The sequence below is a fragment of the Corythoichthys intestinalis genome, chromosome 9, assembly GCF_030265065.1.
Source record: "Corythoichthys intestinalis isolate RoL2023-P3 chromosome 9, ASM3026506v1, whole genome shotgun sequence".
Classification (NCBI taxonomy): Eukaryota; Metazoa; Chordata; class Actinopteri; order Syngnathiformes; family Syngnathidae; genus Corythoichthys; species Corythoichthys intestinalis.
Window position 1 is genome coordinate 12,922,596 of NC_080403.1, and position 16,517 is coordinate 12,939,112.

The window sequence follows — 16,517 nt, forward strand, 5'->3', positions numbered from 1 at the left end:
AAGCAAAATCTCAACCACTCCTTGTTGTCTGTGAATTCTGCATCTTGACCCTTGTTATATTACAGTGTTTCACCCCTAAAATCCCCACATTGTCCGGCTGTGGCCATTCATAGCTGTATCTTGACACTCGGTGATACATGCTACACAGAGTTTTTGGATCGAAACAAGGTAAGTACGCGATAATATCTCGTTAAAATCATAGTGTCCTTAATTATCCTCTCTCATGCTCTCAACTCGAGTTACAGGAAAGCCACAAAAAGACATTGCAGTCGAACGCTAGCGAGAGAATTATGGGCACAGCAGGCTAACTGACTAGCATGCTGTCCATTATCTTTTTGACCCTTGTTGCCGTTTTGATTGCTTATTATAGGATGATATGGATGTATTAGATACATTAGATGCTTACTTCATAAAGCCTAGACCCTAGGCTTTAAGGCTAAATACAATAAATAGATAGTGTTATGCATGCACATATATGGTCCCTTTATGCATATGGAGCCTTTTATTCTCAGTGTCTTGCATTCACATTTTTTAATCATAATTGAAGAAATATTTTAAAAGCCCACTGCAAAAATTAAAATATTATGGTATTGAATTTTAACCCCGAAAATTTCCCCTATTTTTCACTTAACTGATTTGACCCACTTTTAAGGTGTCATAAAATGCCCTCCTATCCAAAATTTTTTCTTCTCCCAGAAAATAGAGATTTTAAGCTTTCCAATGATGTGTCACACATGCATGTAGAACAATTTTGAAATTTGGCCAAATTGGGTGTGTCAGAGCAAAACTTGAGTGTTCACCTGAATGTTTTCCGCTATATACATATTGTTAAAAAATTATAACTGCAACCGGGCTACTTCCCAACAGGTTAGAGACAGATTATGTACAGAACAAAGAAACTTATATTTAAAGGAACGATAACATAATATCATAATGTGACCACACCTGTAAATCAAAACACTCATTCCCAAATCATCACCCCCCCATTTCATTGAACGAAAATGTCATTAATCCCCTCACTCCTTAATTAGACATGCTAGATTGCTTATTCCATATATCTGCTACAAACGTATTCAACACATCAATCTGGGAAAGATCCAATCAAGACCTGTTTCATGGGAAGAACCTTAAAAAAATATACGGCTGCTGATGGGATGCTGGTTCTTCTCACGGGTCATTTCACATGATGACTGGGTTGTCGATTGTCTTCGCCGATCGGCAACCCACCCAGCGGCGAACAAGTTAGAGCTCGTTGTTCCCCTGCTGAGGGCAGAGGGTTCGTTTGCGGGGAAGCAGCTGGACAATGACCGCCGGACAAACCGTACGACGTCAGAGGAGTGTGTAGCTCCCAAATGGTTAACACGAATATGGCAAAATAATGCTTTACCACACGGTGAAGTCGTAAACAGCGAAAGACTCAAAGGAGGGCGGCTGCAGTTGTTATGCAGCTAACATGACAATATGTATATGAGGAGAGCTTTTTACATGCCCATCCATGATCAAACGTAAGTAGTGCTTTATTTACAGAAAGTTTGTCATGTTTACTTTTTAATCGCTGTACTGGCGGCTATTTTTAACACAAAGTTGCAATTTCTGATCGGTTGGAAAATTTGACAGAACACCGGACACATGAAGAGGGCAATAAGCCGAGTATAGTGCTCTCCCGGCAGGGGGATGTGCGACAAGCCGCTTGTCGTCGGCTGAGGGGACAAGGAGCATGTCAGCCGCAAATTGCACTCCACCTACATATTAAAATGATCCCAGTCTTTGACATAATACAAAACACGATGTTTACTCACTTCCTTGTAAGTCCCATGGTCCCACAGTAGTAGGGCTTGTTTTGGCCGATATCCACCGGTGAATGGGAATCTTTTGAATCTCCAAAAAGGCTCACACGCATCTCCCTCGAACAGCAAGATTTTTCTGCAGCCGTTTGGCTGGCGTGATGCGAAAAATAAACAAATTAATCCGCAAAATCAACTGAATCCTTAGTCCTTCTCATACAACAGTATGGCTGTATAGTGAAGAGAACTCCTTCTCCCGTACACGTCACAGCGCCCTCTTCCTCAATGCAAGACCAAAGCCGGAAGTCTGTTATTTTCGTAGCGCGGGATTCAAAAAATTGAATAAATACTGTATATCAATCTCTTCTTCAGACATCCAAGTGGTCCATTTCATTCAGGGGCATAAAATACCGCGTGTATTATGAAATAAACATGCTTTTTCGGGTCACAGGCACAAGTGCAATTACATAATTTAATCGATGGGAACACTGGTATGGACAAACAACCATTCAGTCATGGGATATTTAGATGATTCAATTTATTTACAAGTAGGAAACTAGAGTACCCACACCACTGCCCACGCAATTGCTGAGAGAACATGCAAACACAGATGTTCCACACTGACATACGAACCTGTATTTCCTGACTCCCTTATTATGGAGTCCAAAATTATTCCATGCTCAAACAGACATGAGTGGGTTGAAAAATTTACTTAGACTGTTTCAAATTTGATGGCCAAAATGCCCCCATTTAAGGGCAGTCTGGAGCCTGTTTTATTATTTTGACCGTCATTATGTTCCCTGTGGCTGTGCCACCATATGGCACTACATCAGGTGTACAGGGTGACCCAAAAAAAAGTTTACACTCAGTTGACTGCTTGTTTAAAAGCCATTGAAACATATCTAAATAGGTTGTCATGCTTAAGTGATTCATTAAGGTCACTCAATGCAGCTGGTAATCTCTCGTCTCTACAATTCCTGGTCTTCTGCTGAAAATGAAGAAAACTTCAGATGTACCTGAATTTCTGCGTGCCGGTCTGACACCTACTGAGATTGCAGCAAATCTGAGAATATCCAGATGTGCAGTCTACAAAGTTAAAAAGAAACTGAAAGATACTGGAACAGCCTCACGAAAACCTGGGTCTGGAAGTGCCGATCTGTGCGGACCAAAAAGTTGATTGACAAGGTGATAAGTGGCCACCCCAGAGTCCAGATCTCAATCCCCTGGATTATAGCAAATGGGCAACTGTGGAGGACAGTGCCTGTAAGAAGCCACAAACTTCTGTGGCAGCCTTGGAGAGGTCCATTGTTAGATCTTGGGAGAAGATGACAGCATCCTACATAAAGAAGACCTGTCAAGCGTTCCGCAGGCGCCTGGAGGCTGTTGTGACGCTTAAGGGAGGACACATTGAAAAATAGAGTGTACTGTACATGTTCTTTACAATAATGTATAATTTGTGATTAAATTCTAATTCTAAGATGAATAAACATGGCATTTAAGTTGTATTATGGCAGTGTAAACCTTTTTTTGGGTCACCCTGTAGAAGGCAGTGCACGTTTTCCAGGTCAGACATTTAATGTTTCTCTGCATGCATTGATGCAGAGCAGTAAATGTACTTTTCACATAAGTGTCTTTTAACTGTTTTATCACATGTTAATGCTAACCGGTGGTATGGGACACTGATTTATGGCTATTCCAGTCTCTGTCTTGTTCCGCTTGGTTGGATCCAGTGTCTGGATGTTGAATGGCCTACAGCATACAAAATCCCTTCTGAGCTGCACGGAATGAGATTGTAAGGATGTCTACCGTGGCTTCTACTTGGAGGGCAGAGGTAGAAAAGGGTTTGACTACACAGCACATATTTAAAACTTATCATTCACTTAGCAAAATCCCACTATGTCGATCAGCATCAACTGTACTGGTCTTATTTGTTTAGTAGTTATGTTGGTCTGTGGTGACAGCATGAATTTGTATGTCCAAAATGCGATTGTGTGACACCTAATTGACCTTTGTTTAGATTAGAACATGTGACATACTCAGCAGCTGCAGGATTCTTTTAAATGTACAGTACTGACATGTATAATAAGTACAGTCTTATTTTACTCTCCCTCCATCTAGTCAGCTATTTATTGTAACACTTTATCCTGTTAAGGGAACATTTGTTATTTATCATTTTGTTGTTTTGTTATTTCATTGTCTTCTTTTACTTGCTCTGTATTTTTCGTACATTCAGTGGGAGAAACAAAAAATCATTTTGGATTTTTATCAAGCCATTCCCGTCCTCATCCTTAACCTAAAATTTTGGTGTAATGTACTAAATATTTATGTAAACAATCATTTGTCATCATCGTTTGTCGAGAATAAAGGAAAATGGTCAACAGTAACATAAATTATCCTTATATTAGCATCTGCTTCAGCAGACTTGCGTAATTGACTGTGTTGTATTACTCTCGTATTAACTAGAGCAGTGTTTTTCAACCAGTGTGCCATGGGAGATCGTCAGGTGTGCCGCGAGAATTTTATTTATTTATTTATTTATTTATTTATTTTTACGCCGTCGTTCGGAGTTGTAGTAGAAAGGAAGGAGTAGGTAGAAGTTTTCGGTCGTATTCAGATGAGCGAGGTATGGCTCGTGTCATGTTCAAGAACTGCTCGGATTTCTAGCCATCAGCCACCTTGCTGTCCGCAACAATGTGGACCCTAGCACGTCTGCGTTACATCATTTGATTAGACTCGTCAAGTGAATCGATGTACACGAGTGTCCTTTCCATTTCCTCCATATGTGATGACGGTCAACCCCCCCGTTTTTTATTCCAAGACATTGTCAAGGATAGCAAGGTCGCTAGAAATCTGAGCAGTTCTTGAACGCGACATGAGCAGCTATCCAACAGTTGCATGGTGCCAAGCAAGCTTGGACGTCATTTCCCAAAAAAAACACCCGTCACTTCAAAACAAGTCGATTCATTATTTTGTTTGCCTTCGTGAAAGCACAGAGAAACGGGTAACTTTTTTGAGAAAAACTGCAAAGCTAATTATTTTGTTGCCGAACTTGTTGCTAAATCCAAAAAGTCCCACAGTGTGGCAGAGACATTAATACTACCTCCCTGCAAAGCCAGCGTCAGCGAGATGTTCGGCCCTGATGGGGTTAAAGACATTGCTAAAGTCCCCCGTCTTATAATTCTGAGCTTTTCAGGCCTAACTGCTATAAAAGTTAAAACCAGAGAGAGACTCAGAGGTGTTGAAGAAGAGCTTTGTATGTGTCTTTCTTCAATTCCTGACAGGATATCTGTTTTGTATTTATCCAAACAGGCACAGGTTTCACACTGAATAAGTGTAACTATTGGGAAGTCATTCATTCATTCATTCATTCATTCATTCATTCATTCATTTTCCATGCCGCTTATTCCTCACGAGGGTCGCGGAGGTGCTGGAGCCTATCCCAGCTAACTTCGGGCAGTAGGCAGGGGACACCCTGAATTGGTTGCCAGCCAAGGAGACACACAACCATTCACGCACACACTCACACCTATGGACAATTTAGAGTGTTCAATCAGCCTACCATGCATGTTTTTGGGATGTGGGAGGAAACCGGAGTTCCCGGAGGAAACCCACGCAGGCACGGGGAGAACATGCAAACTCCACACAGGAAGGCCGAAGCCCGGGATTGAACCCTTGATCTCAGAACTGTGAGGCAGACGTGCTAACCACTCAGCCACCGTGCCGCCATTGGGAAGTTATTTTATAATAAAATCTACTTGACAGAAAGTAATTTTGGAACATTTTTAGTTTGTTGAGGTGTGCCGCAAAATTTTTTCCAATGTGAAAATGTGCCATGACTCAGAAAAGGTTGAAAAACACTGAACTAGCGCGGGGGTCGGCAACCCGTGTTTTAAGAGCCGTATGCGGCTCTCTAGCACTGCCCTAGTGGCTCCCTGGAGCATTTTCAAAAATGTTAGAAAAAAGAAAAAGATGGTTGAGGGAAATATATTTTTTTGTTTTGATATGGTTTCTGTAGGAGGACAAAAATGACACATTCTTAACATTTTCCAATGCTTTAAAAATGTGTAGAATAAATATTAAATTTAAACAATTCTGTCAACGAAGATTTGCGTCATAGCCTGCGACACACATTTCTATCAGCAAGGTGGGATGCCAGGCAGATGGCTATTGTATACTAGCCACAACACCATTTGGCAGCCGAGTACCCAGTTGGGAGTGAGAGAAAAAGTGTGATTCCCTTACTTCTGAAGAACTTAGGCTAGGTTCATACCACAGGTCTTAATGCACGAATCCGATTTTTTTGTGTTTTTCCGACCCGGGACAAGTTGCATAGAAGTGGACCATTACAAATCCGATCTCGGTCACTTTCGTATGTGGTTTAAATTCGATTTTGGCCTCATTTTTCCAGAATGTCGCAGCGGTCTGAACTGTCAAGTCTCCCAAACCGGAATTCATGCAGCCATTACATCATCAAAGAGCGAGAGAGACAGGGTGCTACGGTAGCGGTACAGCTGAGCGTTAGTGACTAGCTTGCCTTGAACACGACTTTTGGGGAAGGGTTGGGCTTCACAACGATCATAAAACAAATAAAAATGGGTTGAGGATAACCCTGAGAATGCTCTGTTTTCTCTCTGCTCTATATAAGCATTATTTCAACATTGCTTACACGGCCAAGAGACGGGGAAACTGTCCGTGTGTGTGTGTGTGTGTGTGTGTGTGTGTCATGCATGGATAGTGCGTGCATGCTATCGAGCCATATAAACTTTGAATATAAGCCTAAACGGGGATTATTTGTCTGTTATTTGTGTCCTTTTGTAACCAAGATAATAAAGAAAATCAAAGACCTGCCAGGGATATTTTATGCACGTTCCATTTTGTTTTTTGAAACCTCAAAATAAAAACGACATCAAAAATCGGATTTCTTTATTGCATTTCTATAATCATATAAGCAGGGGTGAAAGTGGGCCGGAACGCACCCGATCGGCGTTCTGCCAAGAAATACGATGGCGGAACGCCGTTCTTGCATACGGTGCTTTGATCCCGAAAATATGACTGCAACTGTCAAAACCCAATGTTTAAAAAAAAAAGAAGCCTGCCACGCTGCCACGCACGCATCTCCAATCAGAACAATCTACTGATGTCAGATTTACATACACAAGTGTTAACAATACAAGCCTAATAAAGAGCTTGCTTAGCGTCATCCGTTTTCACTGATTTTTATTATTCATTTATTCTACGTAGTTCTCCCCAGCGTCTCTCTCTATCTGACAAGTCGCATTGCCTGTAGCCCTTTTCACACATATTACCAGGGAATTTCGTATAAGGTAATTCAGGATTTACTCTCGTCATTGCTTTCGTGCATGAAAAAATTCCGAGAATGAAGCCGGTTGGACGCTTTCACAGACTTGACCTGTGTTGCCCACTGGCACTCTCTGTGCGTGGAAGGCTGCTGGGCGATTTTATAACCTGGACGTTACGCCATTTTTGGTCAGCATTGTCACAATGTTGGTCAAATCCTGTCGTGTTTTGTTCCGGAGGGAGCGTTCCCCGACGTGTAACTGCAACCAATTTAAGGTCATCAAAAGGTAAAATTGTGCTTTAAAAAATCCAGCCCGACCCTACCTGGGTCTGCTGGTATTAATGCCCGACCCGCCCGAGCCCGATCAATTAACTTGATTTGCAGGCCCGAAAAACCCCCCAAATGTTATGTTTTATTTGTAGGCCCGAGCCCGGGAAAAAAAATGAAATTTTATATTTTATTTGTAGGCCCAAGCCCGAGAACAAACCCCTCAAAATTCTATGTATTATTTGTGAGGAGGAGAGGGAAGGGATGCTCCAGTCAGACATGGACTGCTTGCTGCTTGGAAAAACCGACTGGTTGCGTTTTGCGTGATCACATTTGGTGACAATGCCTGCGCATTAAAGCCTGTCTTTTGTAACGAATTGTCAGTTGGCAGAAAAAAAACGCAACTTTTCTTAATGTTTAAATAGTCTACATATTTTTATGATAATTTTAAATGCATTTGCACAACAAAATAACGCTGGAAAAGTTTGTAAAATGTAAATAAACAGATGCGGTTTTGCATCTCAGAAGAGAAAGAGTAAAAAGGGCGCATGGCACGCTCTGGCTCTGCAATGACCATACAGCGCCTTGTCTTTTTTATCCAAATTATTTATTTGATAAGTATTCCTTTGTTTAACATCCATACATCGTTTTGGTATACGTATATAAATATATATTAAAAATTTAGCGAGAACCCCGACCCGAACGTAATGATTGACATTTTAATTTCGTTTTGTTTTCAGTTTAATTTAGCCATTTCCAGCTTGCCATGTTTATAGCCCTGCTTTCACACACATCAGGAGAAAACCAATGCAGGCATGGTGAGAACATGCAAACCCCACACTGGAAGGCCGGAGCCTGGGATTGAACCCTGGAACTGTGAGGGGAACGTGCTAACCACTGTGAAACCTGTTGTGTTTTATTGTGTGTTATATTTATAACTGTGCCAAAAGTTCTTGCATTTTGGTGGTTTTAGGAGGTTTAAGCCACCCCCCCCCCCCCCCCCCCCCCCCACACACACACACACAAAAAAGGGCTCTTTGGCGAACTTTATGTTAGGGAGTTCCGGCAAGAAATTCTAGCCACTTTCACCCCTGCATATAAGCAATGAAACAGTTCATTAATATTGGAATGAAGTTAAACTTGAGGTGGCATCATCAGTGTTGTCACAGATTACATGAAGTAATTTAATTACCGATTACTGATTACGCCTGAAAAAAGTAATCTAGTTACTTTACTGATTACTTCATTATCAAAGTAACTAAGTTACTTTAAAAGTAATCTATCAGTTACTTTTTACCCATTTTTCTCCCTTTGCCGTCTCAACATAAGAATGACAACAGAAAAATGAATTTCGCGCTAGCTTAGCCACTCCGGAGCCCTGAAACTAACAAATATCTGACAAACTGCTTTGAAATTTGTTGAAATAAACTCCACCGACCAATTGAACCCCACTAACTCTAAGATTAAGCCTAATGTCAAAACGACTCTGAATTTCGGGTTATGGTTAACAGCATATCAGTGCCAATGTAAAACAATGCAAACTGACGGCACAATAATCAACAACACACAAGTGGATTGTACAGTGCAATAAACACAAAGGTGGTGGCGGGCGCGGATGGGCGTGCAGCCATGCACATTAACAACCCGGAAGTACTCCTCTCAACACACACACGGTCAATTTGGCCACAAAACGTGGCGGCTACTCAGCACTTTACACTCAGTCGGACTTACAACACATCCCACAGATGCTAAACGAACACATCACCTCACGGCATGAATGTGCAACACGCATATGATTTAAACAAAGCTTGCCAACTTGGAGCGATGACTGCCCGTCGTTGCTATGGCAAAGCTACGAAACGGCTGCGCATGTAGGGGGTCCAACCTTTTGCTGATACTCTCCAGAATGAAGGAAAAATACTCACCTTCATTCATGGGTATCCACAGATCAACATTCCCCCGCAACGTCTCAATACTCGGCGCGAATGTCCACCCGCCTCAGTCCCACAACACGTGATGTGAGACCAAAACAGGAAATAGCTAAGAGGTTGTCATGGAAACACGTACCGGGAACCTTTTATTTTAGCATTTCCTATTCAAATGCTCTTCGTACATGACTACAATATTCCTCATTCTACATACGTTATGAGGCAATGAAAAAATAGTAACGCAGAGACACTAAGGAAACTAACTTTAATCAGATTACTGGTGTAGAAAAATGAACACGTTAGATTACTCGTTACTGAAAAAAGTAATCAGATTACAGTAACGCGTTACTAACTAATGCATTACTGACAACACTGGGCATCATACAACAGAGCAGTCACGTGGTGTGTTGGATGCACTGCAGGGAAAATACACATTAAATCGTGAAGGCTCATTATGTATTTTTAGCCGACTTAGTCATCTTGATAGTAGGCTAATATAGCTAATACAGATACATGCAGCAGTGTTGCTTTCATTATTAGGCTTATTTAATGCTCTTAATTTTTTGCGGCTCCAGACATATTTGTTTTTTGTTTTTTTTGGTCCAAAATGGGCTTTTTCAACATTTTGTGTTGCCGACCCCTGAACTAAGGGTATAACAGTTAATGTCATTTTGGTCCGCTTCAGTTTCTTTAAGTACAGTGTACCTCTATTTACGAAATTAATTGGTTCTGGAAGTAGCTTCATAACTTGGAAATTAAGTAGACACATTTTCCATGTAAATGCCCTAATCCGTTTCAAGCCCCCCAAAATTCAGGCATATTTTTTTCATGAGTAAAGGATAAAAGTTAAAACACTCATGTAAGTCTGTTGGAACACACACGAGGGGCGAATGAAGAGGACGCTGGGATACACACATACAGTTGAGGTCCCTTTTAGCCAATTGGATGCCTATTTACTTTGCCCTCAAGTTACCAATATCCGCTGAATACATCTCTTATACGTGTATAGTGCACATCATGATTGAGTAGACTCTCGTTGGAGAGTAAGATTTTAATCAACAGGTTAATGCACAAACAGTTTTCACAATTTTAACATAGCCAAGTTTTGTACAATGCTTGCTTGACTTGTACCATGAAACACAAAATAAAAATTAATGAAAATTGGTTGGTGCAAAAGTGAATACACCCCTAACAAAAGTTGCCGTTTTTTTGTATGACCTCCATGAGTTTTATGGACATCAGCAGGTGTTCGAGGCATTGAATGAACACGTTTCTGACGGATCACAACATCTATATTTTTCCATTCATCAAGAAGGAGCCTAATGTCTTGATGTTGGACGCTCCATTTGCCTCTTCAGAATTCCACACAGCTGCTCGATCGGGTTCAGATCAGGAGTCACACTTGGCCACTGAAATACTCTGACCCTGTTCTAAGAAATGTTTCTGTTGCTTTGGCTGTGTGCCTGAGGCCTTTGTCATGTATGAAAACTGAACGATGACAAGGGCATGGACTGATGTTAGCATCTTCTCTTTAAAATACAACAGTACATCTCAGAATTCATGATTCTGTTGATTGAATGAAGCTCCCCAACACCACCAGCACTCATGCAACCCCATATAAGGACACTTATCCACGAGCCTTTGTCCATTAGTAACTTTTATGGGGTGGCAAAAAAGTGTTCCCAAACAGGAGACCATTGTGAGCTGCGAAGGTCTCTGGCTTAGGGCCCAAATACACCAGATGCATCATCATTCCGGGTTCGGTCCGGCTCCGGCAAAAAATAGCGCCGGAGCCAATCCGTTCCCATTATATCCTATTGTTCAACGTATACCGGCCCCGTCAGCGCTCCGGATTGACTGTGGACCATCTCCGGCGGGCCGGAGCCCGCCGGAGATGGTCCACAGTCAATGCTTTAGGTGTGAGGTTAATGGTTTATGGTTTAGGCTATTTTCTATTTTTGCCGAAGACTCATCCATCAAAATGGGCAGAACCGGGCCTGGAGTCAACAGCCCAGTTGCTTATTCACGGTTTAAACACCAGCGAACATGGACGAAGAACATTTCATCATGGAGGTGGAAAGTCACAAAGTGATTTATGATGCAGCAGATCATTATTATAAGGACAGCATTAAAAAGGAAGCTGCAACATGTCCTATTATGTGTGTTTTTCTGGCAATTATATCAAACACACGACGTGCTGACAACTTTGTTTTTATTAACACGTGGCGCTAACAACACTTCCTCAACCTGTGGCTGTCGGAAGACAAAACAACATCATTGTAGCGTGCACTTCCCGGTGCCTCGGAAAACATGCAATCAGAATATTACACATGGGATGCCATAGCAGAAGCTATGAGGATGGACGGGGAGTTTTTATGCAAGTTATCTAATTTAAAACAGTAATTACATATTACAGAATGGTCGGGTCTCACAAACAAAACACAACAAAATGTCATCAGACTGGACTGACAAAAAGAGCGGGGAAAAAATGCAGCCTATCTGGAAGTGGTTCTACTGCAGAAATTCTGGTGCCCAGCGCACACACAAGGTTGGCTTGTTTACAGAGTTGAGGGGGAAAAGTACGAAAGAGAATAGAGTGGCGCCTACAAGTTTTGACCTGGTGGTCTATTTAAGACATTTCTCTTTTCTCATTCCTACATTTTACTTGACTTTTTGTAGAAAAACCAACAGTTGGCGCTGGGCACAGGAATCTGGAGTGATGAGACACCAATTCCAAGTACTGTTTTTTAGTTCGTGTAGTATATAATTCGCTATCCATTTTATTAATATTACAGATTATTTAACAGTTGTTTATACAGCTCTGAGATGTTATGGGCCATAAATTTCAAATGTGCACAAAGATATAAGCCCACCGATACAACCAAGGGTATAATAGGCCCCCACATCTCAGTAGCCCTGTAGCCACGGAGCCCTGATCTCAACATGATGCAGTCAATCTGGAATTAAGAGACAGACACAACAAAAATACCAATATGCAAGGAAAAAATGTGCTCTCTCTGCTTCTCTGATGTGTACAGACGTCGTTGTTTTAAATGCCACATTATCGCGCGCGATCATGCAAGAGCTCAATAGGGGACAGAGTTGGCGGACTGCAGCCGTGCTCAGCCGGTATGATTTGCCTGTTTTTGACGTACTGCGTGGCACGCAGTCAACACAGAGCCGGATTGGACCCGGAACGATCATGCATCTGGTGTATTTGGGCCCTCAGGCCTCTCACTTGCATTTGTCATGGCTGCAAGCTACTTGCGTGTAGCCATCTTTGTCAGTAAGGCCTGACATTGAGACATCCATGCAGAAACTCAGCCAGCACGGAGCGCACATATCTTGCTAGTCATACATTCTACAAAAAATAATACGTAAAACACAACCGAAATGCTACGCAGGGCAACCAAACATGCAAAACCAAAATGCTTCAATACAACCACGTGTTACACTGTTACTTGTAACATAATATGGTTGGGGGCAAAAAAAGAAAACTAATTTACCTCACCCATTTGAGTGACTTATTTGGGCGACATCAAAGTAAAGAGATAACTTCCTTGTGTTTACGAGCACTAAAGAGGGTTTGCTTAGTGATTTACACAACTGACAGTCCCCCCAGGTCTCTTTAAAGCTCCCCCCAAACATCCTTTTGCTTAATTGAGTGGTATGAAATAGTCCAGTGTTATAAAGCTCTGTAATTATCCCCGGTGTCCTACTAGGCTAATTCTGATTAGGATGCGAACTACATTTTTGGAAGATCAACTTGGGACAAAATGTAAATTTGGCATTCAAATGCATTCCTTTTTCTTTTCCTATTTTCCTGCATGCTGTTCTGGCATAATTTCCAGTACGATAAGCAACATGTTTTGTTTTTTTCCCTCAAATATCTGATACGTCTTCACAGTGCTGCGACCTGGGATACCATGCTAGTTTGGCAAGAACATTTAGGACCTATTTGTCTGCGGAGTACAACCTGGAGACATCTCGTCACGAGGGACTCGATGTCATCGAGAATGCAGTGGACAACATGGACTCTCGCAGTGACAAGCACAAGCTCATGGATATGCATAACCAGGTGTTCTGCCCTCCTATGCGCTTTGAGTACCTACCACACATGGGTGACGAGGTGAGATGATCCCTGGATTCAGTTTCAATTTATGTATTTATTTGTAGGAATTTTTTGTCAAAATAGATTTCCCTGAGAGTGTTGTTTTTGGTAGCCCTTTTAATTTCCGTCTTAGTCTTTTGGACGAAAATAATTATTAATCTTAGTCATTTTTTTGTCATTTTAAAATGTGTTCGTCTTCGTCTAGTTTGAGTTGACGATTACTAAAAATTAGGGCTGTCAAAATTATCGCCTTTAACGTGCGGTAATTAATTTTTTTAATTAATCACGTTAAAATATTTAACGCAATTAACGCACATGTCCCGCTCAGACAGTATCCTGCCTTTTGGTAAGTTTTGCAGCAGGCTTTTTGTGCTGTCTAACAGCGAACTCTTTTCATGCCAGTTCAATATGGCTGCACGACGTCTCGGGCTGACGCCTACGTTGTAATGTTGTGCTTATATGATCCTTGGACTAGATTTGTCCGTAAGTATGGTTGTTGTAAAGAATGTACATATTATGTTACTAAGCCAAATGTTCTATTTTTTGTATGAGACGCTTTTTGTTTATGTTTAGTGAACCTGTATAGCGTGTTAAGCTAACGTTGTTGCTAATGCAATGCTTGTGTACTTTTTTTTGTTCTAGTTTTAATGCAATGCTTGTGTACTTTTTTTTGTTGTAGTTTTACGACGGTCTACAGAGGACAATGGTTTGAGGCTATTTTATTAATAAATCAGATGAAAAAGGGAGAAGTCTGATTATTAAGGCGTCGTTCACTAGCTGTCTAGCTTTGGAAAAAGTAGACGCTTCGGAGTGAGGACAGCATAGACAGATTTAAATGACAGTAGAGTGAAATGCCCACTACAGTCCTTATGTACCGTATGTTGAATGCGTATATATCCATCTTGTGTCTTATCTTTCCATTCCAACAATTTATTATACAGAATATATATATAATTTACAGAAAAATATGGCATATTTTATAGATGGTTTGAATTGCGATTAATTGTGATTAATTGCGATTAATTACGATTAATTAAGTTTTAAGCTGTAATTAACTCGATTAAAATTTTTAATCGTTTGACAGCCCTACTAAAAATGTTTTCGTCTGTATACTTCATGAATAAATTAATAAAGGTTGCCAACAATTTTGAATGAACACTGACAGACGAGCACATACAGTAACTGTAGAGTGTACAAGGACATCACCAACTCTGTGATGATAATACACGCAGCAGGAAAACTATAATTTTTTAATTAACTCACCTGGATGCGACAAACTGTATGTAAAAGTTTTCCAAGAGTTTAAGACGACACTCACCACGCTAAATGCTAATGCTAACCCGAATGCTATGCTAACGCTACACGTTACATTTAGTGTGTGATGATCACTCAGTACAGACCTTTAACGGCGAAAGTAACATGGCATATCTAGCCAAGATAAGCGGGAAAAAAAACTTACCAAGCAGCACAAAAGGAGGATACATGCTCACTCAACGGCCGGTGAGTAAGTGTGTTTGTGTGTGTGGGGGCAGGAGGGTACAGCACGTCACATGAGTGACATGACCAAACACTGCAACGATGCGTGCTAACTAAGAATGCAACAATACTCGGTTTTATATTGAGCCGTTCGATATGCCCTCTTCGATTCAATATGCGAAAATATTCGATGCCAATGAAAAGCTCCCAAAATGTATTTTCCAATTTCTTTCTTGCACGCGCTCGCTAATATGCCCGGGGTGCATCGAAAACTGAGGGCTGTGCCTTGAAAAACTCTGACACAGCTCCACCCCGCAAGCAGCCCTCCTCTCCTACTCCAAACTGCATGGAGAGCTGAGTGAAGCACGCTGCATTTGTTTGTGGCAGAGGTAACAGACAGGACAATCATGGCTAGCAAGGAAACACAGAAGTTTGAGGAGGCGGCTTAAACGTAGTGCAGATCCGCTATTTGGCAGCATTTTGGGTTTGCTGATACGCTATCCCCTCTTGTACATATTTCACAGACACTGTCTTCCCGGATATTTACAACGATGTCCGCCAAAACATTGTTACCGACTTGGCTGCTACGAACAACCTCGCTTCGACAACAGACAGCTGGATACACCGGGACACTGAGTGACACTGAACAAGTGGCAAATTAAGAGCGCTGTACTTCAAACTCGTCCTGTTTATGAAAGTCGATTGTCATATGCTGGTGTTGTGCAGTAATGAGCAGACGTGACTTCTGTGGCGTTTAACTTTTTTTAATGTTCCAACAACACTCGCGCACGCACACACTAGCATCAAATAGCAAACTAGATGTGCTACGTTAGATCCCCCCAAGTTCCATGCCATTGGCTACGTAAGCCCAGAGTGATCATTGGACACGTAGTCCATATACTACATCGATGAATTAAAGACCGCCATGACTGAATGGAAGTTAATCAGGCCAAATCAAGCCATAGCAGTGACTATAGATAATGCTGCAAATATTGTTTATTCAGTATGTGACACAGATGGACTCAGACCAAAAATAGGATGTTTTGCTCATGTGGTAAACCTAGCTGCTTAGAGAGCTGTAGCAATCAACAGTGTGCCCTGCCTCACTTTACAAACAGTAAAGATTGTTCTCAGCACTTTTATACAAATTTCTTCAGAACAGTAAGAAGTAAGCGCATAAATATAGTGCACTAAAATGCATGTTTATATGATGGCAATGTTCTTTTTGCTTTTTAGCAAAATACAAAATACATCGGAAAAAAATTAACACTTGTGTTTTTTTGTTTCAGAGCATTACATGTATTGAATCGAATCAAAAATCGTGTCCGTCGTATCGGAAATCGTACCGAACCATGACTTAACTGTATTGTTGCATCCTTATGGGTAACTACAGGTACGATAAGAAAATGTCACACAATGTGGATTTTATGACTGAAACCATGGAGAATTTTTATCTCGTTCTCATCTCGTCAGACAAAAACTCCATTTAGTTATGCTTTAGTCTCCCAAGACACATTTGTAACTCATCACGTCATTGTCATGAAAAAATTGTTCGTTGACAAAATGTTTTCGTTTATCGTCATCAATAACGAAAACAACATTGATGCTTTACTTTGCAGGAAAATGAAATAAGTCATTTGATTAGGCACAAA

At 41.1% G+C, this 16,517-nt stretch overlaps 1 protein-coding gene across 3 annotated transcripts in view; it reads left to right on the plus strand.

Moving 5' to 3' along the window:
• Positions 1 to 16,517, plus strand: part of srgap3 (SLIT-ROBO Rho GTPase activating protein 3) — a 140,314-nt gene that overhangs the window by 85,492 nt on the left and 38,305 nt on the right. For all 3 annotated transcript variants that reach the window (XM_057846139.1, XM_057846137.1, XM_057846140.1), the window contains one exon: positions 13,186 to 13,407. In XM_057846139.1, the coding sequence (XP_057702122.1) occupies positions 13,186 to 13,407 (222 nt within the window). The remainder of the gene's footprint in view (positions 1 to 13,185; positions 13,408 to 16,517) is intronic.